Raw genomic sequence first — 26,418 nt, 5'->3', positions numbered from 1 at the left:
AGGGCTGTGTTGTTGGGTGACTACATAATGATCATTGCTATCACCTTTTGATGGATTAAGATTATAAAAATGATAAATTATAAAAATAGCCTTTCCTTAAAGTCTACTTTGTCTGACATTTGGATAGCCACTATAACAATCTTTTAATTCAGATTGAGTGGCATACTTCTCTTACTTTTAATGATTTCTTTTTACTCAAATTTGAAAAATGAAGTACGTCTATTTTAAATAGTATATAGATGTATAGCATATATCTTATACATTTGATAAATATTTCCCTTTGTAAATATTGGCAATTAATATAATTATCACTAAGTTAGGATTTATACTTATCATTTGTTGTTTGTTTTCCACTTACTTTGTGGTTCGTTTGCTTCACTACTTATTTATGTTAAATGTTTATTTTGCAATGACATTTTACTCCTTTTAAAAATATATTGTTTATGTTACTTCCTTACTGACTTCTTTCAGTAGTATACCTAACAGAGATTTAAAACACTGTTGTTTAGATTAATGACAATTTAGTTTCAAATATATATATATGTAATATATATTATTTTATATATAAATTTTGCTCCTATATAATCATTTCTTCTCCTTTCCATTGTGTTATTTATTCTTCTTTATACTTTATATACTTATCAACATAGATTTATAATTATTGATATATGTACATACATGTGTATTTGTACCTATGTATTTTAAACATAATAAGAAAATAAAAGAGTTAAAAATAAACAAGGGCTGGACAGATAGCTCAGTAAATTATTAGCTTAGCACACAAGGAAGAAGACATGAGCTCAATCCCAACACACACATTAAAGCAAGGTGTGATGTCTTGAACTTGTATTCCCAGCACGGGAGAGGTAGAAAATAGAGGGTCCCTGAGACTCAGCTTGAAGCATCCCACCTCTGCTCTGTGGGCACGCTCAGAGGGTACTAGATAACTACTCAGGAAAGCAGTCTACAGCTCTTCTTAGTCTTCTTGTTCTGTTTATCCAGAGCTTCAAAACTGTCCAAAGTTAGAGTCTTATGACCTTCTCAAGTCTTTCCACACAACTTTATGAACAACAACGGGTGTTTGGTTTCCCACAAATGATGGTTGCAATTCTAAACAACAGTCATTGATTGTTTCCCACAGTTTCCCAAAGGAAGAAGCAATTCCTACCGAGTGAGCTCTGACCAGGTAAAACAACGATAAACTGTATCAGTCAGGTAAAGCAATGGGAGTTCTCTAGGAAGGCGTCTGTTGTCCCCTCTTGCCACCCTCCAGTGGCTTCTACACTGCTGTCAATGCCTACTAGACTTAAACAGTCATTAGGTTATTGTAAGCCCTGGTTTATTGACACAGTTCTGAAAACACTGACTCAGACGATTTTAGTCCTTGCTCTTTTTGCTATTAGTATAGATGATTTTTTTTTAATCTTTCAGGGGGTTAAAAAAAAACCAGCAACACAGTTATTCTAAGTCATTTTGTAGCAAAACAAAAAATAATGAAGCAACTTTTTATCATCTTCTACTTGCATTATCCCTGTGCTCATCTCTGATCGACACTGAATGCAAACATGAAAATGATTATGTTCACCATAAAGTTGATCAGCATTTCGATGGGACACCTGAAGACTTTGTGTTAAAGAAGTAAGTGACCAAGCAACGAAATAGGTAAAGGCACATTTAAGTTTAGGGTGACACTTGAATACTTCATACATAAAGTTTCAACATGATTCTTTTCAGTAATTTGTCATCTAATTTTAAAGTTTAAAATGTTTTCAACTGTAAAGCTTCTCTTGTGACAAAAATGACTAAGCAGCTAAGTTAACATGTAATAATGACACTCTCAAAACATACAGTGGTGGAATGTCCCTGGTGTGCACTCATAGTGGATGAAGATCGTTATAATTATTATACTTCTCTTTCAGAAATTTATATTCAGTATTTGAGAACAAAAAATGGTGAGTTTTTTTTGCTTGCCAAAAATGTACATTTTAAAGAAAAATGTCTGTGTTTTAAAAATAAGATGTTAAAAACTATATCTGCTCTTACCAACTTGGCTTCATGTTTACAGGACACACACTCACAAACCCTCGGTATGACACAGAATAGTTTCTCTGGGCCTTGCCAAAGTTTCTATTATAAAAGAGGCCATATTGGATTACTTGTGTGCTACCAGAGAGATATAATGACAGCTTGCTGTGTCCAAGATATCCAGCCTGAATGTTTTTGAATGGAGTGTAATTTCCTATAAGAAACCCTATCCGTTGCTTATTCGGTGATATTCTCATTAAGAAAAATATTGTTAAGCTTTACTCAAATGAATATATATAGCTATGCTATAAATTTTCAATGGAATATTTTCTGCCTTCACACTATTTTATATTCATTGCTTCTCGTTCAATATCATCCATTTAAAATTTATCCACAGGCATTAATATTAACCTACTCTTGAGGGCTCCATGGAATTTTGAATTTAATCCATCATATGTTTCCTATGTCTATTTGCTACACATTACTTTGTGTTATGTAAATATTTATGGACAGGTGAGGACGCAAGCATACCAAATTAAGAATGATCAATATAAAATCAGTATTTTAAATGACTAATGGTCATAGAGAGTGAACTTAAAGCTATTATGAATTATCCAGAGGTGCCAGGGAATATTGCTTCCATGATGTCCCCTTTGTGTAGGCTGCTGAGAGCAGGTAGCGGAGGTAGAATCCTGAGTGCCTCTGAGTTCTCATGATTCACATGACTTCCATGACTTTGAACTTATTTCAGGGTTGCAGAGATCTTTTAGCTTTCATCTGTTCTCTGACATTCTCTGCACAGCAGCCCCCAATTCAATCACATGGAGAAAGGAGATAGCGTGAAGCTGATGGCGAGGAGTTAGTGAGGATCAAGTACCAGCATCGTTGAAATGACCAGGGAGGCTTTTTGGAGCCCACTACCTATGATGGGACACCTCACACAGCCTTGAGGCAGGGGAGGGGGACGCTTGGACCTGCCTCTGCTGAATGTACCAGGCTCTGCTGAATCCTCATGGGAGGCTTTACCTTTTTGTAGGAGGGAATAGGGGTTGGGTTTGGGGGGTGGGGAGGCTGGAGGGGCAAGGAGGAAAGAGGGGGATCTGTAATAGGTATGTAAAATGAATGAAAAAATGACCAGCGAGGGTAAGAAAATGGCGTCAAATCTGAGAACTTGCCTCAGTGGAGTTTTGACAGTAACAAAAAAATACATTTCTAATTATCTGAATATTACTGTGTTTCCTTTTGGGTGTCAAAATTGAGAAAGAGTTCATTTTTTTTCTTTGTATTTTCTATATTTACTCAATTTTTCCAAAGAGTATGAATCCTATTAGTGATCATTTAAAAACCCCAAATGAGCCAGGCATGGTGGCACACACCTTTAATCCCAGCTCTCAGAGACATAGGCAGGCAGATCTCTGAGGTTGAGGCCAACCTGGTCTACAGAGCGAGTTCCAGGACAATCAGGGCTACACAGAGAAACCCTGTCTCAAAACACCAAAACAAAAAACCTAAAACAAACAAACAAAAACACAACTGTTTCCATTTGGAAAAAAAAATACTAGTCCTTAAAATTCCCTGTAAGTTAGCTTGTTTTGTTCAGAGACCTAGACAAAAGAGTAGTATAGACTCCACCACCACCTCTTCCTAACCCTCCAAATGCCATATGTGATAATATGAAAGTATATGAAAGTGAGGCAAGTTATTTAAACAACGATAAGTAGGCAAATAAATCCATCTTTTTCTACTATAATGGGCAAAACTAAGCCAATAAGTCTGTAATTGCCATTTTACACTGAAGAAAACCCTGAAGCATTAGAAAAGGTTGAAAAAAAAAATACTCAACTGAAAATGTACCTGAGTGGATATTTTTCCATATACTTAAAATTCAACAATTAATGACAAAACACTAAAACATATGAACCCGCATTTTTAAAAATAGCATTTAAAGTGTTCATGAAAGAGGCTATTGTTCAAAACTTTAGAGTAGACTATATTTACCCAAATTTTACATTAACTATACTCTCTAGTGATTTTTCTCTTGCTGATTAATGAGATTTCTTGCTAGGCAAAATTTATTTAACACCATTAAGAAGAACAAATAAGGTAATAAAGTTTAGATAGTTTGTGTATTGTACAAAAGCTCTTGGCAAGATATAAAGAATGGCTTTGATCACTCTGTGTATGTTTAATTATTGTGAAATGGAATTCTGCTTCCAAAGTCATTTAAATGTATGGTAGGAGGTCAAGAAGTGTCAGAAGGTGCCAGCATTCTCTCTAATTATGCAATTATTTCCCTGAAAGCCCAAGTTTGTGATAGCCACTGGTAGGTTGCTCTTCCTCCCTGGACAGGGCTTCTGTTTATAAAGCACAAGCTCTGTTAACCCTAGACCTTAGTCAACACTAATCCATCAAAATCAGCCACATGCTGCTACCAGGTTTATCTAAGAATCAGTTCTCACTTTAGAAAGCAGAGAGCTGAGGTCTGCAGGGATTATTATAAAGGAAGAAATTTTAGTAGAGAACACAGAGGGAAGACCAAGTTTGGAGTCCAAAACACCTCTGAGTTAGCCAGACCAAATGACACACCACTGTTATGAGATCTGAGCACTCAAAACATCCCCTTGAGGTATGGAGGGGAGGGGGAGCCAGTGACATGGAGGGGGGAAGTAGAAGAAAAAAAAAGAAGAAGGAGAAGAAGGAGAGATATGCTAGAAGGGAGATAAAACCCTGGTCAACCTCCCTGTCATGTACTCTGAACTCACATGCCTGTGTTCCTCCTGGGCATCTCTACTCAAAGGCCAAAATCATTCTTCTGTTCAACTTCTTGCTTTTCTAGCCAAACGCGTCTCTCTATCAACATTCAACAACTCATTAGAGACACTGCCATTTGCCCAGCTGTTCCTGTCAAATCCCTGGAAGTCAGTTTAATGTTTCCCTTTCCTTCATTATCAACCCAATCCATTGGCAAGTCTTACTCCTTCCACTACCAAGATAGACCCCAATTCTATCCACTCTTCTCCATCTACTCTAGCATTGCCTGAGACCAAGCTGACAGTATCTCTCCATGGAACTCTTGTTGCACTATCGGGATTATACACGTTCCTTTTGCTGTTGTTTACAGTCAGGCCTGTACATGGTAGACAGGATAAACTTTTAAAATCAAAAATGACTTAAAATTTTTAGAACATGTCATCAAGTTTGCAGAGTAAAGGGCACATTCCTGATGTTGGTCCAGAAGTCAATGAGGTCCTGCCTCTCACACATTGCCTCCTACACCAGATTCTGTGTGGCAGCTATGACTTGCCACAGTGACCTGGATTTTGATTCTTTGAATACACTGTGGTCTTCGAGGCCTTTGTCCTTTGTATCTTCGGTGTCCTCTCATGGGACAAACTTTCCAGAGTTTTCATTTACACAAATCCTCCTCATCGCTCTTGTCTGAGCTCGAATGTCATTTTCTCTAAGAAGCGTAAAGTCCTCCTGGCTCCAGTCACTACCTGATACATCGCCGTGCTCTACTTTCTTCAGTCTTCTGAGTCTCAAAAATTTACCATATTATACATTGATTGCCTATTTCCAACCATCATAAAATGATTTCCATGAAAACAGGGCTACTTGTTTCTGTTAAACAGCCGCTGGGACTGTGACCTGTGCCGTTTGCAGAAACACACAATGCCTGTGATCCTGTCCCAGTGGCTGAATGAGCATAAAAATCTATGTTCACTTGCTTAACCTTTGGAAACTCTACGATATTCTATTCAGCAGGAAAAGAGCAGAAGGAACAAGTAAGTACCATGTGATGCTAAAGTTTCATAAAAAAAAAATAAATAGGAACAAAAACTGTCCAAGAACAAGCCCATGAGATGGTCATTCCCAAAGAGAAATGTAAAATCCCCACAGTGACTTACGACCACTGATGGGAAAACCTTAACAGCTGAAGATTTAAACAAAAATGCTATTCAGTATTATTCTTGCATTCTTGCAAATGATTCAGTCATGAGAAACCATACATTGTACTCTTAAACCTAAAGGAATCCCGACAGTAATTTTTATCAACCACCTTAGTTCCTAAGTGAGAAATCCAAGCTACAGAAGTTAAATGACTACCCTTCCATCCCTCTGCCAGGCAGAGATCACGATGGGACTTGAACTCTTGACTTTTTATTCCAAGGTCAATATTTTCCAGGCTATCAAGTTGCTGGCATCCTCTTGGTTACAAATAAGATTCTCCTCGTCGCTACTGACCTGACTTAAAACTCATCTTTTCAGAGTCTCATGAAGAAAAGAAGTCTCCATTTCTTTTCCTGAGCATTGGGGAGTGAGTATATAAATATAAAACATTAATTTTATAAAATTTAAGAAAAGGAGAATCATTTCAATGTTTACCATCACACAATGATGTTGCAACAGCAACAAATCATATTTGGTCTCTAAGGAAAATGTTCACTGTGACATTTGTACTTCCTATTTGCCTGGTATCCCTGAGGTTGATAATTACAGTTCCTTCCCCTCTTGTTATTTGAGCACACCAGGAAGTATCACAAAACACACAGTAATATCTTTAAAATGGGCTAATTGCAGTCTGTTGGATTTTAGGAAAGATACATGGTAAAGAAGGGGAAAATCAGAACTAATTTCCCTTATAGTGTACTTATATATTTTGGACAACTCCTTCTTTAATCATAACAACGTTCAGGGAGGAGTGAAAAATCTCAAGGGCGGTATATACTCAATAGTTACATAGTGGAACAAAAAGTATTGAAGAATTTTGATGAGGAGCATCTTTGTGTCTTACGGAACAAAATACTAGATTGGAGTTGTAACACCCTGGGAAGAAAACTAATGGAATGGTAACCCAATTAAAAAGATGAATAATTCTTTTCTTAAAAAAAAAAGAGTTAATTCACTTTTTTTCTTGTATATAAAACCCATTCTTATGTGTTATGGCTGGAGCCTTGGTCATTTAATGGAGAACTGGTTTGGGTTTTCACAAGATAGCGAATACCTGACAAGGGGACTTAGTGAACACAGTCTAGAGGTCAGGGTTCAAGTAGCTAGCTGTAAGTCTTGGAGATGGCATCCAAGGTGGCTTTGGCTCAATGGCAATCAAAAAGGATTGGTGGCTTAATTTTTTAAAGATAGAACTCCTTTCCACCCAGGAGCTGATGTACTCCTGGGAACAGAGAAGCCACTTTGGGGGCAGGTTTGCTATGCATTAGGAAGGCTATCCTCTTCTCTTGCTTGAGAATCCACCAAGCACACACTAGACCTGTGTTATTGCCAGAGTTGAGGGAGGCAATGAATAACTCTTTAGGATGTAAAGTAATGATCATAAATCTGATTGTTCTGAGCAATGATTGAAAGGAGAACCCTTTGCACAGATTCTGAGTCAGTGTCTATTCCACCCCATTCACCAACTGAGTTCCCACACCAGGGTCTGATATTGCTCTGGACCCACAAAGTGAACTTAATGAAGGTCTAGAGCCTCGTCTCTCAAGGATGGAAGGTTTAAAGTGAACATACTGGAAGGCATCCCTGGCTGATCACCTAATGAGAAACCAGTAGGGACCGTCCTTTCCAGGTGGCAAGCACTGGAAGTTTGGCAACTTTAGGAAGAAGAACATTGCAGACAACTCACTTCTAAAATGTGCTCAAATATGTGTTGGCACAGTTGTTTTATGGAGAGAAGGAAGTATAAGACGGATTGATTTATTCTTCATCACAAGCTTAGATGTTTTTCTGATGAGAAAAATAAAGAGTATGGTGAAATGTCATCAATTTATGTTTCTTCATATATTAAGTCATGTCATTGTGTGGGAAGGTCCATCTGATGGAGTTTTCTATATTCCTAAAGGAATCACAGTCTGCAAAGGGGCCAACCGCATCTCTGTCTCACACACAAAGCAAAAAATAAAACCAAACTGCAGAGTCAAAGATCAGGAAGGAAAGAGCCTCCTAACTGCTATTTCCTTCTGCCTACTTCTTCGATGTGTAATAGAGAATGCGAGGCAAGGAGGAATCCATGAAAGAGAACAGAGATGTGCACGTTTTCAAACTTTCAATGCTCATGAGCTACAAGAAGGAGGCCGTAACTGGTTTAGAAAAACTTCACTTTGTAAATTATGTGCCCCAAACCAAGTGTAATTTGTTTCCAAATAATGACTTGTTTGAACGGCTTCATTTTCGATTACAGGGGTCCCAGTGCTAGTTCTTCAACTGGTTCATAGCCCAGAGCCTTAAGTAAAGCTGCCTTTCAGGAAGTGCTATTCCAGTAGAGCTAAGGCGAGTTTTCCAGATCGTAGTTAACAAGACTGACATTTGTTTATTTATTTTTCCTTTTAAAATGAATGGCCACATGGAAAAAAATTCTATTTTTAAACATTAAGAACAGGCTTCCAAATTAATTCTTCCATTCCAAATAAGTGTGAGGCAGGGTTTATAAAGAACTTCCGTATTTACCAGTATCACTGAGGACTCTGCCTTGCTGAACATCTTCCAGGAAGAGAAATATGATACAAGTTACATTTCCTGAGAGTGAAGTGAGAGATGCCTGGAGTTTATAGTAAGTCATTTCTTTCCCAGCTGACATCCACATCACCTGTCCACTTACAGGCAATTTGGCTCGCTGGGCTGGAGAGTCTGTCGAAATGCCTTCCCTTGGGCTTGGGGATAATTTTTTTTTCAGAGCCACAGAGAGTCTGAAATCTTAGCCTTTTTGTGTTTGCTAAGAGGATTCAGACAGATAGGTTGTTAATGGGAAAACAAAGCTTGGGTGACGCTCTAATAATTTCTCGCCTGTTCTGGTAAGCACTTGTTCATTGTGATGTTACAAATGACTTCCTGTGGAACACAAGCCCTCCTTACAAATGCCTTCCAGCCTCCAAGCAAAAGACACAACCAAAAACATGAAGGCGAATTAAGCAAGCTGCTGTTCAGAAATAGAGACTCATTGCAAGTGAGTCCTGTTCACCGTTTCCCACCCAAGGAAGATGAAAATATCCTGAGTTCAACCTAGTCTTCACAAGAGTCCCTGGAAATTGGGAATGTCCTTCTGGGATCTGGGAACTCAGCTCTTGCTTCGGGATCCACTTAGGAAGTCTCACACCTAACTGAAAGCTGTGATTTCTCAATGGCATTCACACAGTTCCTATTTTTCTTTTCTTAGGGTGTATGCTGCTGCTCCTACACCTTTGGCTTTTTAGATGAATGAAGTTCAAACTCTTCAGACCAACACATATGGCCTTTCAGAATAGCCTTGCCTAGCTAGACGCTCTCACACCTATGTTTACTAACCACACAGGGTTCTCTGTGTCCCTCCAGCTGCCTTGGCCTTTGAAAACCACTGTAACACTCCCTTTAACAGCCACAGCACATGCTGTCCCCCCAGCTCACCTGGAACATTCATACTTTAAGCCTCAACCTTTCAAATCCCTGTGAAACTCTTCCTCATCTGGTCTCCCAGAGTGCATGTCACAAATATATATGACATTACATTCCATAATAGCTAATTGTTGGCCTCTCTGTCTTTTGAGACAGAAATAACTTGAAAGCATGGACTATGCCTTTATTCATCTTTCAGTCCACAGTGAGTATCCATGATCATTTAGGAATCAAGTGAAACACTTTGCAGAACTTTTTCTGTGCTAGCATCAAAGCTGAACTCAACAGTGACATACTATCATAAAGCGCTTTTCTGTATAGCCCTCCTAAGCACAGATAATTTTATATGCTTATTTGTGTGTGTCAAAAGAGCAAGGCAACATGAGGGCAATTGAAAGAATTGCTCACATTCATAGCTCTAACTTTCGAGCCCCATGGAGGGAGAACCAGGAGTCAGTAGAACTATATTTACTGATAACTCTGTGAGGCTATGAGCAGACACAATGCTGCCTCAGTGCTTCAGAGTCAGAGGCATTGGATCCTTACTATACCCCTCCAAAGGGTGTGTGTGTGTGTGTGTGTGTGTGTGTGTGTGTGTGTGCACACTCGCATGCACGTGCATGTGTGTGCTCATGCACATAGACACAGCACTCTGGTCATAAGCTACAGGGCAACTCTGGTACCTCAAGTCTGAAGATGAGCAGGTCTGAGGAGAATTTGACTGGATCTCGTGAAGCAACATTTTCATGGATAGAAATTTCCAGCAAGGGCAGGATTCATGGCAAGCAATTTAGAAAACAATGATGGAAGTGGACGTACTTGCCTTTTCTGTTCTTGTTTTGATTTATATTTTCCTTGTAGACCTAAGAATTAAACTGACACCCAAGGGCATTGCATATGCTGCATCCCCAGTTCAATCATACCTTTCTTGTTTTAAACATGAACACGTGATGAACAAGCCCGTGGTTCCAAGAAAATGAACCTAAATAGCCTTTTACGGGGAACTGAGGACCCCTAGATAATCAGGTAAGGAGTAGGTATCACAACAACAGAAGCTGTCATGTGCTCATGACATCACTTGGACCCTCCAAATGATTGAGTCTTCTGGGACTTAGGACTCAGGTCAGAATGAGGTCAGGATTGTGTACAAAATTACATCAAAAGTGAAGTGTGTTGGAGCACAAAAATGAATCAAATTTGACCGAGGACATTAGCAAGGGCTGGATGCTAAAGACAGGGCATGCAGTAGATTTTCTAGGCTACATCGCAGCCCAGTTGGCAGGAAAGATAAACATAGGTATGAGAGAGACATTGTAATACGGATGCTATTGGCACTGGAAATAGAACAATAATTGTCAGTATCTCAGAAAAAGAAATTTTAGAGGGCTGAAGAAATCTTGGTCAGATGTGAATGGGTGAAGGGATGAATAAGACAATATGTCAGTAACATTGAGAGGCTTGCGAGTGAAGGGGGCTGTTAAGGAAAATGTATCTAGACTAGGGTGGGATTAAGTATGTATTTGAAGAATAAGAGGCTAAGATACTATGGAGAGATGAGTTGAAAACACGAGAGCAAAGAATTAACGGTGGATAAAGGTCTCAGAGTGGGCTGACTGGGGGAAGACAAAGGTCACAATGAGGAAGGCAGAAAGGTCACCTCTGGGGAATTGCTGAGACAAGGATCCCAAGATGTAAAGAGGGAAATGAGAGGTTCAAGTAAGATTGCCTAATTCAAACTTACATTCAAGCATCCAGATGTTAATCCTTCATGGTACTGTCATGTGTATCAGTGCTGATTAAAATTCTCACTCACAAATCTATGACAAATTCACTCAAAATATTTAGTCACAGCAAATCAAATTTTTCTTGTCAATTATTTGAATATTTTATTTTTGTTTAAGGTTATAAAATATTCACCATTTTTAGAATGAATGTACTTTAAAAAATGCAAGTTGTCGTTAAAATGAGGTAATTTTATATTTCCATACATTATTTAAAACTTCTACAAGGGTTATCTTTAAGTTCTTTCAGATCTAACACTAGTAATTTTGCTAAAGAGCTTGACTTAAACAATTCCATAGTCCTGAGCCCAGCTCTCTGGTCTTCCCTTCCATTTTAGAATGCATGAGCAGTGACTCACCTCACATTCTTGGCATGCCAGATGATAATTAAGGAAGTATCGTGATGACATAAAGAATCATGTGTAACAGTCAGTCAGTCTCATAAAACAGCTGGGCAGGGTTTTAGCTAAGTCACATGGCCCTTATATAGGAAGCTTCCTATCTCAAAACCAAAGAATGCCCAAAGGAAAGCCCAGGAGACGCATAGTCACTCTCCATAGCTTAATGGAACAGCAAAGTGATCCTTTAAAACCGCTCAGGAATCAGAAGCTTGTGTCAGAGTTCTGAGCATGGTTTCATGCCTCAGAATTTAGCTCTTTCTAAGCACTTGGAAGGGACCCAACTAAGAGCAAAAAAAAAAAAAAAAAGTGAAACACGGGTTAGAAAACAGGCCCATATGAGGGAAGGAATGAAAATACTGAAAATTGGCCCTTATAGGAGTGATGCTTAAAGTTTAGCCTCAATGACAGAGGGGTGGGCTTTGAGTCACATAGCTTAACCATGCTGAACTGTGAAAGACAAAAGGGTTCAGAGTCTTCTTAAGTCAGTACAAAGAAAAAGCAAAACTTTTTATTATTATTATTACTGTTGTTGTTAATTATTATTATTCGCTGTATTTTTTAAAGCTTTCTTTAGTTTTTCTTTTAGCTTTAATTATTTCTATGTGTGAGTGGGTGTATGCATGTGAGGGCCAATGCCCTAAGGGGCCAGAAGTTTTGGGTCCTCCTGGAGCTGGATTTACAGGGTGCTATGAGGCACCAGATGTGGGTGCTGGGAACCCAACTCATATTTGTGGGAACAGCATGTGTTCTTAACAGCTGAGCTGCCCTTTCTACAGTCCGTGGTTGCTGTTTCTCTCTGACACATAAAGGTGATGGGGTCCATTATGGCATTTCATACATACTTGGTTCCTGTTGATCCTCATCCTCCTCTTCCCTCCCCTATCCTCCTGGCCCCCTCCTGCAAGTCCCCTCCCCATCCGAAGCTCTTTTTCATGTCACATGTACGCCATTATTGTCTCTTTTATTTTCCTCTCCCTTACTTTCCCCCACTCATGGTCCCCTTTTTAATTTCACAATTATATATAGAGATTAATTATCATATATATGCTATTTACATATTCTACTATGTATGTGCATATGAGAGTAAATAGGTGGTATTCACCTTTCTCAGTCTAGGATACTTCACTTCATGTGACATTTCCATGTTTATTGCTGTTCTGTTGACAATAACTAAGAAGTGGAATTGACCGGCTTTGTCTCTGGGAAGTGGAACAGATAAAGAAAATGTGGCATGACGGAATCTGTGTCAGTTGTGAAGATAAATGAAATCATGACATTCAGGTTGGAGACATGGCTCAGCAGTTAAGAACACTGACTGTTCTTCTAGAGGGTCCAGGTTCAATTCCCAGCACTCACATGGTGGCTCACAACTGTCTGTAACTACAGGGACTGGACATCCCTACCCAGACCAAAAGAAAGAAAAAAAAAAAAAAAGAATGCACATGAAAATAAATAAATAAATATTTTTTAAAAAAGAAATCATGACATTTGTAGGGAAATGGACAGATCTGTAAAGTTTTTAAGGAAGTGTAACTTTCCTTGTATTCTGTATCTCTCTAGCAGGTTCCAGGAAGGAAAAACAGATCAAATCCCTTACCAGTAGAAGCCTGGAACATCCTTCAGTGCTGAGTCATGGGATATTCAATGTTTGTTGACTGAAATAAGCTTTGATTGCCTGAATTTCTGGGACTTACTAATGATGCTTCTTATTCATCCTTTCACTGAACAAAACCATTTAGGAGCACCTATGGTAGTTAGAAGACACCCTCTAGCTCCTATTTGTAATTGCATGAAATTTAAGTTTAAAAAACAACGCATATGAATTTAGAATCATGGGCCCTAATGCTACAGAAGACTTCAGAGAATACAAAGTATACATGGACATGAATGTGATGGGACAGAGTTAGTGCTCTATCAGGATCCCTGAAGATGGCTTTCATTTCTAAACATCAGTCTTTTGGAAATAATCGTGCATATAGAGTAAAAATCCCTTTCCCATATTTTGTAGTGCTATTTCTAATACTAAAATCCCGAGTTTGACTAATGACAGATTTTGTTGGAGGAGAGGAGGAGGGAGGGGAAACTGCAGTTGGGACGTAAGATAAATGAAAAAAAATAAATAATTTAAAGAAAAACCCTGACTTTGTATAAAAGCCTATGTGAAAAGCCATGCTCATAGGATCCATCATTCAAAACTAGCAAAGACAAGATGTAAATTTTAACACAAGCTATCCAGTGCACCAGTCAGGTTCAGGGTGATTTCCAAGGGAGATGATAAATTCCAGAGGCCCCTAAAAAATCTAAAATACAAAAACACAAATTAGACTAGCTTCTACTTACTTCTTCCCTTTCTTTGAGACATGTTCAGACTTTATTTTCATGACGTTTTCTTAGCTTTTGGCGATTATCCATTGATACTTCCATCTTCTCAATGGACTGCAAGCATAGTCCCTATAAAAATTTTACTTGTCCTTTGATCTTTCAAGTTGACTTTAACTGATATATAAAAACCATACCTAGATGGTGTGGTCATATAATTTTTGATACATGTATGAATTAAATGATATTAAAATGAAATTAAATGTATTTATCACCTCAAGTGGGTCATCAATTCCTTATGGAGAAACTTTCAAAATCTTTTTCTCAAGCCTTTTGAAATGTACCATGTACATTTATCCAACACCAGGAGCTACTCCTGTCTCACTGTGACTTAGTATCCTCTCCATCCCTCCTGCTGCCCAACTGCGCTAGTTTAAATGAGAAGAATCCTCCCACAGGATCAAGTGTTTGAACATTCGGTCCCCAGATAGCAATGCTGTTTGTGGAGATGGTTCTACTTTGCTGGAGGAAGTAAATCACTGAGGGACTGTATTGAGAGTTCATAGCCTCGCCCACTTCCAGTTTATTCTGCTTCTGTTTTGCTGTTGAATATGTAACCTCCTGGCTCCCTGTTCTAGTCACCTGCTACCATGCTTCCCCTCTCACCCTCCAGTCATTATGGACTCTCTCTCCGGAACTGTAAGTCCAAATGAACTTTCCTCCACCAGCCTTGTTGGTCATGGTGTTTTTTTCATAGCAATGAAAAGTGACTAATACACCTCTTCTGGTCTCTCAGAACCACCATTCTACTCTCATTGACTATCCCTGACTTCCATGTAAAAGTATGGAACTATATAACCCTGCTTTCATAAAGCAACCACCAAGTTAATTAAGGAGACAGAGAAAGACGACTCCTCTTCACTAGAGATTTATTTTGGTAACAAAAATCAGAATATATTTATTCCATTCTAAGTAGAATATGTTTAGCATTGTAAAAGATTAAGTTTTTTTTTTAACACACCCAGTGACATATGTGTTAAATACATAAAAAGTAAAGTATATTATTCTAGTTCTCAAAGTCTTAGTATCTGGATATTTTTCATGATTAACATCAGTTTACCCCTCTTCATAGGTGTCACTTCAAATGCAAAACCCACCAGCTTCCAGAGTTTTTATCATAAATCACAACAGTTGCAGATCTGAAACTCATTGGAGCTCCCCACACTTTTCTTTCCTCTAATGGGTCATAGTGCTAAAAATCTACAGAACTCAGTATGGCCTCAAAATCCACCCTAGCATAGTATGCCAGACAGCACTACATAAATAACCCGAGAATTGGGGTGATTCACCATATCAGATTCAATAAGAAAATTCTTTCCTTGAAATATATTCGCCATTTTCCAATCCAGTTCTGAGTGTGATAGCTTTAGGATCAACAACACATAGAAACTCAAAATTTATGAACTATCATCTTTGTATTGTTAGAATATTAAAAAAGGTTCATTAAGAAAAATACTCCTGGTGCATGGTTGTGGATCTCTGCATCTGCTTCCATCAGTTACTCGATGGAAGCTCTATGATGACAATTAGTGTAGTCACCAATCTGATTACCAGGGTTGGTCAATTCAAGCCCCCTCACCACTGTTGCTAGTAGTCTAATCTGGGGTCATCCTTATGGATTCCAGGGAATTTCCCTAACACCAGGTTTCTCCCTTACCCCATAATGTCTCCCTCCACCATAGACTACTGGCAATGGTTGAGAGGGTGCCTGAGTTGATCTACTCTGGTGATTGGATGGCTGAACACCCTAACTGACATCATAAAACCCTCATCCAGTGACTAATGGAAGCAGATACAGAGATCCCTGGCCAGGTCCCAGGTGGAGCTCCAGGAGTCCAATGAGACAGAGGAGGGATTCTATGAGCAAGATATATGGAGACCATGACTGAAAAAAGTACAGAGACAACTGGCCAAACTAGTGGAAACACATGAACTGTGGAGCAATGGCTGAGGAGCCTCCATGGTACTGGACTGGGCCCTCTGGATAAGCGAGACAGTTGTTTAGCTTGAACTGTTTAGGGGGCCCCAAGGCAGTGGGACCAGGACCTGTCCCTAGTGCATGAGCTGGCTTTTTGGAACCTGGTAACTATGGTGAGACACTTGCTCAGCCTTGGTGCAGGGAGGAGGGGCTTGAACCTGCTTCAACTGAATGTGCCAGGCTCTGCTGACTCCCCATGGAAGGAGTCATGCCTTGGAAGAGGTGGGAATAGGGGGTGGGTTGGGGGAGAAGGATTGGGGGTGGAAGGAGGGAGGACAGGGGAATCTGTGGTTGATATGTGAAATGAATGGAAAAAATCTCTTAATTAAAAAAAAAGATCTCCTTCATTGCTCTCCCATTCCATCCTTCCCCCAGCTCGATCATCCTGTTCCCTCATGTTCTTATCCCCTATCCCCTACTCTCTATTGCCCCTCTATCCCCAGTTTACTCATGGAGATCTCCTCTGTTTCCTCTTCCCAAGGTGATCCATACATCCCTCTTAGGGTCCTCCTTGTTTCCTAGCTTCTCTGGAGCTGTGGGTTGTAGTCTGATTATCATTTGCTTTATATCTAGTATCCACTTATGAGTGAGCTCCAAGCTCTGGGAGTCCAGTCAAAGAGGAAAAAGAGGGATTCTATGAGCAAGGAGGGTCAAGATCATGATGGGGAAATCTACAGAGACAAGTGAACCAAGCTCAAAGGAACTCATGAACTTTAGACCGACAGCTGTGGAACCTGTATGGGACTGGACTAGACCCTCTGCATATGGGAGACAGTGTGTAGCTGGGTCTATTTGAAGGGCCCCTGGCAGTGTGGTCAGGATCTATCCCTGGTTCATGAGCTGGCTTTCTGAATCCCATTACCTATTGTAGGATACCTTGCTCACTCCTGATAAAGCAGGGAGGGGCTTGGTCCCACCTCAACTGAATGTACCAGGCTTAGCTGTCCTCCCATGGGAGAACTTACTCTGTTGGAAGAAGGGATAGCGTGCGGGGTGGGGGGGGGAGGTGATGGGGAGCTGGAGGAGGGATGAAAGGTGGATTTCTGGTTGATATATAAAATTAATAAAAAAAATAAAAATATGAAGTATTTCATTAAAAAAAGAAAAGAAAAATACTCCTTTTGGTTAAGAGAACAGCGTCTCTGGCCTGGTGGACATGACACTCCAGTTGGGCCAGGTCAGTCACCTGTCCAAGGTCTAGCTCCTAGGAAGGTAGGCTCCTCTTAAGCAATCTAAAGAGGTAGGTGGAGCATGTTTTCCTTTAAAGAGATACTGTATTTTTCCTTCCCCTAGATTCCTCCCCACAGCACAGTATCCTGCGGAATGCAGTCTTCCCACCTTCCTGAATTACACAGAAAACGTTCCCTTTATCTGTGCTCTCAGCACCCTTTCCCTGACACTCTGGGCTTCCTTTCTCCTTGCCACGTGTCCACTTGCTTGCCATGTGTCTAACCTCCATGCTGCTTCATAAAACATGGTTTTCTTTTCTCTCTCTTTCACATTCTGCTTCTCTGGTCAGATTTACTGCTTGGCCGCCCTGAGGGTTTTTCTTTTAAAGTCTAAGAAATTGTCTTCAAGATTCCATTTGAGTCCACTCTTAAATTCTTTTAGCAATAAGACTTAGAACCCTAAGACAAAAAAAAAAAAAAAAAAAAAAAAAAAACTTCCCCTGAAAAGATAATTCAGACGACTAGATAGTGTGCCACCCAGAATCTTTTACAGCACCGATACTCACCCTTTGTTAGCTCAAGAAATTCTGAAGACATGGACAGGAGTTTCAAATCAAGAAAAACTCAACAGGTTCTCAAGACACCCTTGAGTCAATAGACCTCTAATGTACAATAATATAGATACAGATAGGTAGATAAAAGTATAGGAATCTTGAAGATCCTTGCTTGAGCAAATTTTGGGTGTCCGACAGGAAGCCAGGCTGAAGATATTGAATGTACTCAAATAGGTTTCTAATCCCCACATTCACGAGGCTTCTTCCCTCATGAATGTCAAGTAGAATATGCCAGAACAATAAAAAACAAGTTCAGGCACAGAAAGCATTTTCATTTTCCATATAAAACGGCATCTGCCTTTTCCCATGCTGACTCTGCAAGGCAGCTTATTTACAAATGTATAAATAGCTGCAACTTTACTCCAGGCCCACTGAAAAATCAAAATGGCATCATGCAAGAGAAGCATCCTAGCATACTTGGCTCAGTGAATGAAATGTAAGTGGAGAGGAGCCAAGTGACTTGACACTCGGTAGTCAGCTTAACCAGACACCCTCCAGTTTCCTGCCATGGAGGAACCTGGGCTTATGCTCTGCAGAGCCAGAAAATTCACTTTCATTGATTGTCCAGAGACTGGGGAGTGATTTAGAGCCGAAGGTTGGAAAGCAAACTTCAATTCATTTATAATCCTGTGGACTCAAAGGGGGAACAGCATTGCCTAACAGTGGCAGTACTTTTAAAATCAGCTTATTCTGCTTGCATACAAGTCCAATGAATTTAAAATAACTCACTCCAGTCAATTCTTTTCTCACAATATCAGACTTACAGGCATTTAAATCAACAGGAAAAAAAAATAATGCATCTTTAATGCTTGAACAGAATGTATTGCCTTTCCTAAATTTATTAGGAAATATTATCTACCAGTACTTAACCTTCCTCCCTCCTTCCTTCCCTACACACACACACACACACACACACACACACACACACACACACACACACACACACACAGAGTATCTTGCTTTTTCTTACAGCATATGCATATGCATAACAAAGCAAGGAACTACTGGTCGCTCCTCAGTATCTGCTCATGAGGTCACCAGGATAGCCATACCTTATGGTACCTAATGAAAGTACCCCACATGACAATTACTCCTGATATACTTCCAATATCAATTTATGCTCTTCCATAACATCTTTATTTCTCATCAATAAGTGAACAGAAGAATGCATTAAATTAAAGTCTTTCCAAAACATCACAAAACAGGAAGTTTAAAAGAAACATTTCTAGAGGGGAAAATGAATTATGAGCTTAGTCTATGTGGAGAATTTGAGGATAGGCAATAAGATGTGTGTCGAAAGTGAAAACATCCATGCATGCTGCATCAATCTTCACACAAAGACATCTATGCTGAGTGCTAAACCCAGGGGGACTATGGTGCTTTTCCTTAACGGTGCATTTACACACAAGGATGTTCAAGTTTGACCCAAGAAATAAATACCAGAAAACTAAACTTCAAAACAATTTCTTGTCACTTCAAACTCTATTTGGTATATAGAGGAAGCACCTGAGGTCAACTGTTATTTTAATTCACCACAAAACATAGTATATATGGAAATAAATACAACATCAGTCTCACTTTTAAAATCAGACACCAGTTATGTCTATTTTAAATGCCAATAAGATTACTCCAAAAATATATTTAATTTTCTAAAGCCTATTTCTTTATGCAAGTAAAAGTTTTGATTGCAGAGTTTTATCAATAACAAATACGTAAGTCGTATATTCGTTACAGCATTTGGGGGGCACTACTGAGCTTTCATATTTTTGAGCAAGAATTTGGAATAGTCTTAGAAAATAATTTTTGTATTTTTGTTATAATGAAAACGAATTAGTTTACTCACCTAGTGTCTCTGAGAAGAAGTGCACTTCCCAGTTTGAAACAGGTTTTATCACCTTCGCAAAATGCATGCCTCAGAGCAAAGCTTTCTCCCAGATCAAAGCCTGTAAAATGTGACGTGTTATTAAACCCAGCAATAAACTCACAGACATATGGATTTTTAAACAGGAATTTGTTATCCATATCCACAGGTTGATTGATTTAAAATAAAATCCTCCTATTTGAAATCAACAAAGGTGCTCAATTTCTTTTTTGCTTACTTTCCTTTTGGGGTACAGGAGAATAAAATTCCCTTTGTCTGCAGAAGACACAACCATCTTTCTGAAGAGCGGTTCATAAATATAGTTCTTTTCGGCTCTGCCTAGTCTGATTGCACAGCAGTACTCCCCCCTCAGCCTTCCCAGGACTAAGACTGCAAATGTACACCAACACCATCCTTGCTTCCAATACACTATCACTTTGCTTTAATTTAGGAATTGACCTAAGCAAATTATTACGGTAGTTCATTGTACCATGTCTAAAGTATAAACAGAACATTAGCCAGAATAAAAATCATAGCCATTCTTTTCAAACCTAAACAGCCTCTTACAAAAACACACTTCAGGAGACTAATATGAATGTGGGAAAATGCTTAGAATTCAAGTGCGATATGTGTGTTATCATCATGTATATATGAGAGAGTTGGAGAAAAACAGAAAGAGAATATGGGAAGGAAGGGGAGGAAGGAAAAGGAAAACAGGAATGTTGACCTGGGTTTGGTAGCAGCACATGCCTAGGATACATTTTGGAGGCTGAAGCAGGAGGATCCTTAGTTTGAGGCGAACCTGGGCTACACAGGGAGATCCTGTTAAAAAACAAACAAACAAACAAAAAACGAAACAGTAATAACAACAAAACCAGCAAAGGCAACATTAATAACGAAAGAAAATACAAAGAAAGAGAAAAATATAAAAATGTTACACCAGAATAGTCTGGAAATGATGACTACATCTGGATGTTAAAACATCTCAAAAATATTCTTTTCTCTTTTCAAAATTGCAACAGAATGCACAACTTCTGTGATTTTTACATAGCTTTTGTTCTCCACCAAGGTGAGGTACTGTTACCCTGAGATTAAACAACAGAGAACTCTGCTGACAGTATTTCACCTGGCCTGCAGTATTTACTTTCTATTTCTATATGGATCTTATGATCTTAACTTGTAATGTTGGCAAAGGAGCATTCAGGCCCACCTAGGGAGCATTCAGGCCCACCTAGGGAGCATTCAGGCCCACCTAGGGAGCACTCAGGCCCACCTAGGGAGCACTCAGGCCCACCTAGGGAACACTCAGGACCCCCTAGGGAGCACTCAGGACCCCCTAGGGAGCACTCAGGACCACCTTCTATCCAGTTAGAAGGATAAAAATCTCTGGCTTAGTGGAGATCTTACATTCCATCTGAGCAGTCAATGAGCTGGCTGTGGAGCCACCCCTGCCTGGGAAGTGGGAAGGACAGAAAGTTCACCATAAGCCATACTAAAGAGATAGGGAAGTCATTATTCCTTTAATGAAATATTGTACTTTACTCTCCCTGAATCCCCACTCCCCAGAGAAGTCTTTTACAGGGCTGCCACCACATAGCGTTTGGTCACTATGAATGGACACTTTTCACAAAGTGCTACTTAGCCAAGAATACTTACCGGAAACTTCAAGTTTGTTTCTGTTGTCTTGATATCCCTCCATTCTCAGTATAGGGCAAGTTGTTTCTATTTAGAAGAGAAGCACAAATGATTTGAACTAACATTCCCATCCTACTTTTTTCCAAATAAAGTTGAATGCTACCAAAGTTGAATGCTACGATCATAAACAAGATGAAAGTAAAAACAAAAATAAACTGAACTATTTTATTAAATTTCTACAAAGTGGGGATGATGATCCCCATCCCACAGTGTTTCTATGAAGATTTAATGTTTGTTCATATAAAAAAAATTAGGCTATTGCCTGGCCCATGGTGAGAACACAGTGATGCTGGCTATTATCATCACAGTTACTCAGACATCCATAATCTCTTCTCGGTGAGTTTACACGTCCAATAAAGTCACATCATAGAAATGTAGTAATGTATGTGCACACATTAGTCTTGAACTAATATATTTAAATCTAATTCAGACTATAAGTTACATATGAAGTAATGCTGACAAGGCTGCCACCCATCTTCCCAGTCACACCACTGTACAACAATGCAGCTACACTTAAGAACATTAAACCTTTTACACTGTATAGTCACAAGTTCAATCCTCTAACGTCAAGATTTATGTTTGTGTTTCATGTCTTAAATTTTATAGTATAGACAGGAAATAAACCACTTATGGACAAACTGACCAGCTGCTTGGCTGAAAGTGAAAACCTTAAACTTTCCAGTTAACCACTGAATGCCTCAGTCCTTCATTTGACAAATACACCTCAGACCTAGAGTTGTGACAAGAATCAGCATTGCATATTTGACTAGAAGGGTCTCAAGGTTTAAGTAATGCTATCATATAATTTGCAAGTAAAAAGCAAATAACATATTCTTTCTGAATGACAACTAAAATCCCAATTCCAATAGATCAATCAGGGTGTGTGTGTGTGTGTATGTGTGTGTGTGTGTGTGTGTGTGTGTGTGTGTGTGTGTGTGTGTGTGTTTCAAAACTGACAAGCTCATTCTCTAGTTTAAATGGAAGAACAAAGAGACAAAAATAGCTAAAGGTAAAGCTAAACAATAACTTGGAAGCAAACCATGAGATATAAGGAATCCTTTTAACATGGCATTGGTGTGCATATAGAAAGACAGACCAATCAAACAGAATAGAAGGTCCAAATGCAGACCCTTCCACATCTAGCTCCATTTACTGCAAAAGACTACAGCAGCCCAGTGGGAAATGGAGGGCCTTTTTAACCAGTGGGTTTTGGCATTAGATATTGACACAGGAAAACACTGAATCTTGATTTTTTATACTACATGCAGAAATCAGAGAAAATTATATATGTTAAAAACAAAACATAAAGCAAGTTTGGTAAAGCATAAAGCTGTGTGAACTTGGAGAAGCCAAGGGTTTCTTGAAAGAGACAAAGAATTACTGATGAAAGAAAATATTGATAAACGGGGCTTCATTAAATTAAAACACTTGTTAATCAAAAGATCAGAAGTGTGGAAAGACAAGCCAGAGAACAGGAGATGGTATTTCTAACACATGCATCTTAGAAAGAGAAGGCAACTCACACATAAGGAGAAAGTATCCAAGGATGCACTGAATCCAGAACCAACCCTGAGCTCCCGCAAATGAGCAAAACATGACAAAGTTTATTTCTAATACATTCAAAACATTTTAAGCACTTCACAAAACAGAATCTCCAAATTAACAACTCACCTACTCAAAGGTGTACCACCTCACCAGTAATCAGTGATGTAGAGGAAACTACTGAGATTCCATTAAATGACCAAAATTAAAGAACTCCTACTGTTGATGGGGATGTGACAAACAGTTAATGTTTTCAGCTCTTCTCTATTGCATGTGGTGGTGGAGAGTGGTGCAACCACTTGAGAAAACTGTTTGACAGTATTTACTGAAGCTAATGATGCATGAACTCTAAGAGAAACTCAATGACCCAAGAGACATGAAAGCAAAACATGAATGTAAACGACCTTGTGAGGTAAGAGTGCCTGTGCTATCATTACTCATAAAGTTACACCCTAAAAGTTCATCAACAAGAGGACATACTGCACAATAAACAATGAAAAAAACTAGATAACAGTAAAAATGATTTGGCTTGACCTATCGAAATGTTTGGATCTTAGAGGTAATATAAGTGGGGGGAGTATCATTTCCCCTAAATACACACTACCTGTTCCATTTTTGTGATAATTGTACAACCAATCTCTGTTAGAGGAACGATTACCACAGAGGGGGTACCACCTCAGAGCAAGTGTACAGGAATCTTCTAGAATTCGGGATATATTTTATGATTTTATTTGAGTGATAACTACATGAGTGTACACATGAACATGTAAAAATTCAGTGTGTTGTGCTTTTAACATTTACTGACTTTAGACTATATAAGCAAAATCTCAATACAAGGAGAAAAACAGCAGCTCCCTTGAGAAAATATTTTAATCTAAAAACAGCTCTAAACTTTAAATAAAAAAAAACAAAATCTCAATAAAACATGTATACTGACTGTGAATGTCTATATTGGTAATAAAGTGTAAGAGGAACCTTGCATTCTTCATAACATGGGCACACAGAGGAAAGACACAGTGTGTGTGTGTGATTGGCAGAACAAATCTCTGGACAGCAGAAAGGCTTCCCTGCTGTGAGACTTCGGAAAAGGGAGGGAGGTATGTGGCCTGTTTCCACTAGGAAACTGTAAATCTCATTTAAATTCTTCCTTGTGAATATATGTTGATGTCAACGGAATAAACACACCGCTTTGAAATAAGTGGGATTCAACATTTCCAGCAATATTTATGTATTCCTCCACTGAAAGTATTTAGTTTATAAAACATTAATGCCATTTCCTACCTTTAGAACACATGTTTTGTCGTGAACAGCTGAACAAAACAAAGTGTTTTAAGATTTAAGGTACAATAAGATAAATTTGTGAAGATTTATGAATTCATTGCATAAAAATGAAGAAAGAAGCAGTGGGGATGCCTGTCATAAGCTAGATATGCTAATCAATTTAAATATTGACATAAACATTTTAATATAAAATAGCAGAAGTAACTATCACAGGTTTGGCATGTTAATTTATTCAAATATAAACATATAAACATACATGTGCATTTTAATATTAATGTACCTTTAGACTTATGCATAAGATGCAAAGATTGTTGCTGGTAGACTGGAGCAAGCAGAGCAACTCTATCCCTCAGGGGCTCTCTGAAGTATTTCAGAGTATTGAATGCCATCTTTCTAAGGAAGATGCATTGTTTGCAGAACTCAACAGTTTTTCAAAAGCAAGTAAAAGTAGTTTTAGCAAATTCATACTAAAGTGTTAATGTTAATGATTGTCAGACTTAGCTTTCTCTTTACATGCCTTGAAAGACCTGGGCAGTCTACAGGATTGGTGGGATATTGGAAGGAGCCACGGGAAACAAAGGGAAAGTCATCCATCTCAGCTTTGCATATGTCATGACTTTATCTCAATAGTAGCTTTCAACTTTCTGGTTCCTGGTCATCTGAAAATGAGTCACCCTAGAGAAATAGGTCATGCAGCTACTCAACGGAAGAGTATGGAAAAACAAATTTCTTGCAAATCAACTTTCTCTCCTTCTATATTGAACATCTCTCAAAAACATATTTTAAACAAAACAATAACATGCCTAAGAATTCTTTAATGAAATGCATTTGTTCCCATCATCTGTTTTAACTATGTGCTTAAAAAACGAATCCCCTTTCACACACGCACATGATCTAATCTGTTAGTTCTGGTTCTGATTTTACCAGAGGCAGAGCCTACTATATCTTGGAACTAGTTCACTTATTTTTTAAAGCTATTTTAAAATATATGTGTGGTTTTGAGGGTTTTACCTGCATGTATGTATGTGCACCACATGACTGCAGCTATCTCAGAAGTCAGAAGAGGGCATCGGATGCCATGACACTGGAGTCACAGGCTGTTGTGAGCCTGTCTTGTAGGTGCTGGGAATTGAACCCAGGACCTCTGCAAGATCAGCCAGTGCTCTCTTAACCACTGAGCCATCTCTCCAGCCCCATAAAATATGTTTTAATGATGCACAGAAGCATTAAAAGTATATATATATATATAGATAGATAGATAGATAGATAGATAGATATAGATATAGATATATATGTGTATATATATCTGTATATATATGGCTATAGGCAAGGATTTTTAGACAAGATCCCTAAAACACATAAAATGAAAACAGAAACAGACAAATGGCATTTTTTGTCAAAAAATGTTTGCACATCTTTAAATACATGCTCTTTTCTATCATCTAGAATTTTCTATTCCAAATTATGTAAGTTTTCATTTTATTATAGCATTCACTAAAATACTTGACAGCATGTTGAAATCTCTTCTTTCGCTTTTTTTAAAAAATTTTTTTCAGTTTCCCCTTTCTTCTTGTATCTAAGACCAGCTAAAATCCATTGTTTCAGCTTTGTCTTTTCAATTGATTTAATACCTAAGCAGTTTGTATTTATTTACAAATGGTCATACCAAATATGAGCTAGTAACCTTTGCAAATCTAGCTTAGGAAAAGCAGGAGGCAAATTCATTCTTGCATATACAAAGGCAAAAGAAAACACTGAGTTTTCAGAGTCTTGAAGATTGTTCTTCAAGAATGCCAGTGTGTTCTATTAGACTTTTTGTAGTTTTCTGAAGGGTCTTAGCATCACTTACAGAATGACAGGAAAAGAAAATGTGCCATTTGCCTGGTAAGGATATCATTTATATCTTAACTTTGCTAAAATGTACATATCTGAGGCTGGAGAGATGGCTCATCCATTAAGAGCACTTGTTTTCTCAAAAGACCAGGGTTGGGTTCCTAGCACCCATGTGACAGCTTACAACCATCTGAAACTCCAGTTCCAGGAGATCCAACGCAGTCTTGTGAAATCTGCAGGCACCAGACAGATACTCATGTGGTGCACATGCATACATGCAGACAAGACACTAAACACATAAAATAAAAAAAATCTAAAAAAATTAAAACATAGATAAAAATAAAGAGTACAACATCTCTACACATTTGCATTTTAACAGTAGTCCTCCTGGTGTGAGTTTTGCATCATGAAATCTTAGTAATTCAAGATCAACTGAAATATGCAAATATTAAATGAAAAATATTCCAGAAATTTTTTTT

General features: G+C 38.6%; 1 protein-coding gene and 1 non-coding gene across 2 annotated transcripts in view; both read right to left on the bottom strand.

Moving 5' to 3' along the window:
* Col19a1 (collagen type XIX alpha 1 chain) overlaps window positions 1-26,418 on the bottom strand; it is a 300,361-nt gene that overhangs the window by 257,547 nt on the left and 16,396 nt on the right. The window contains exons 3-4 of the mRNA XM_059281419.1: window positions 21,245-21,310; window positions 19,571-19,670 (exon numbers count right to left, since the gene is read on the bottom strand). Of these exons, the coding sequence (XP_059137402.1) occupies window positions 19,571-19,670; window positions 21,245-21,310 (166 nt within the window). The remainder of the gene's footprint in view (window positions 1-19,570; window positions 19,671-21,244; window positions 21,311-26,418) is intronic.
* LOC131894034 (small nucleolar RNA SNORA64/SNORA10 family) lies at window positions 7,186-7,321 on the bottom strand. The gene has a single exon (XR_009374821.1). It is a non-coding gene; the product is annotated as a small nucleolar RNA SNORA64/SNORA10 family (small nucleolar RNA).

The sequence above is a fragment of the Peromyscus eremicus genome, chromosome 16_21 (genome assembly GCF_949786415.1).
Source record: "Peromyscus eremicus chromosome 16_21, PerEre_H2_v1, whole genome shotgun sequence".
Taxonomy (NCBI): domain Eukaryota; kingdom Metazoa; phylum Chordata; class Mammalia; order Rodentia; family Cricetidae; genus Peromyscus; species Peromyscus eremicus.
The sequence above is the reverse complement of the archived record's forward strand: the minus strand, read 5'-3'. Positions and strand labels throughout refer to the sequence as shown.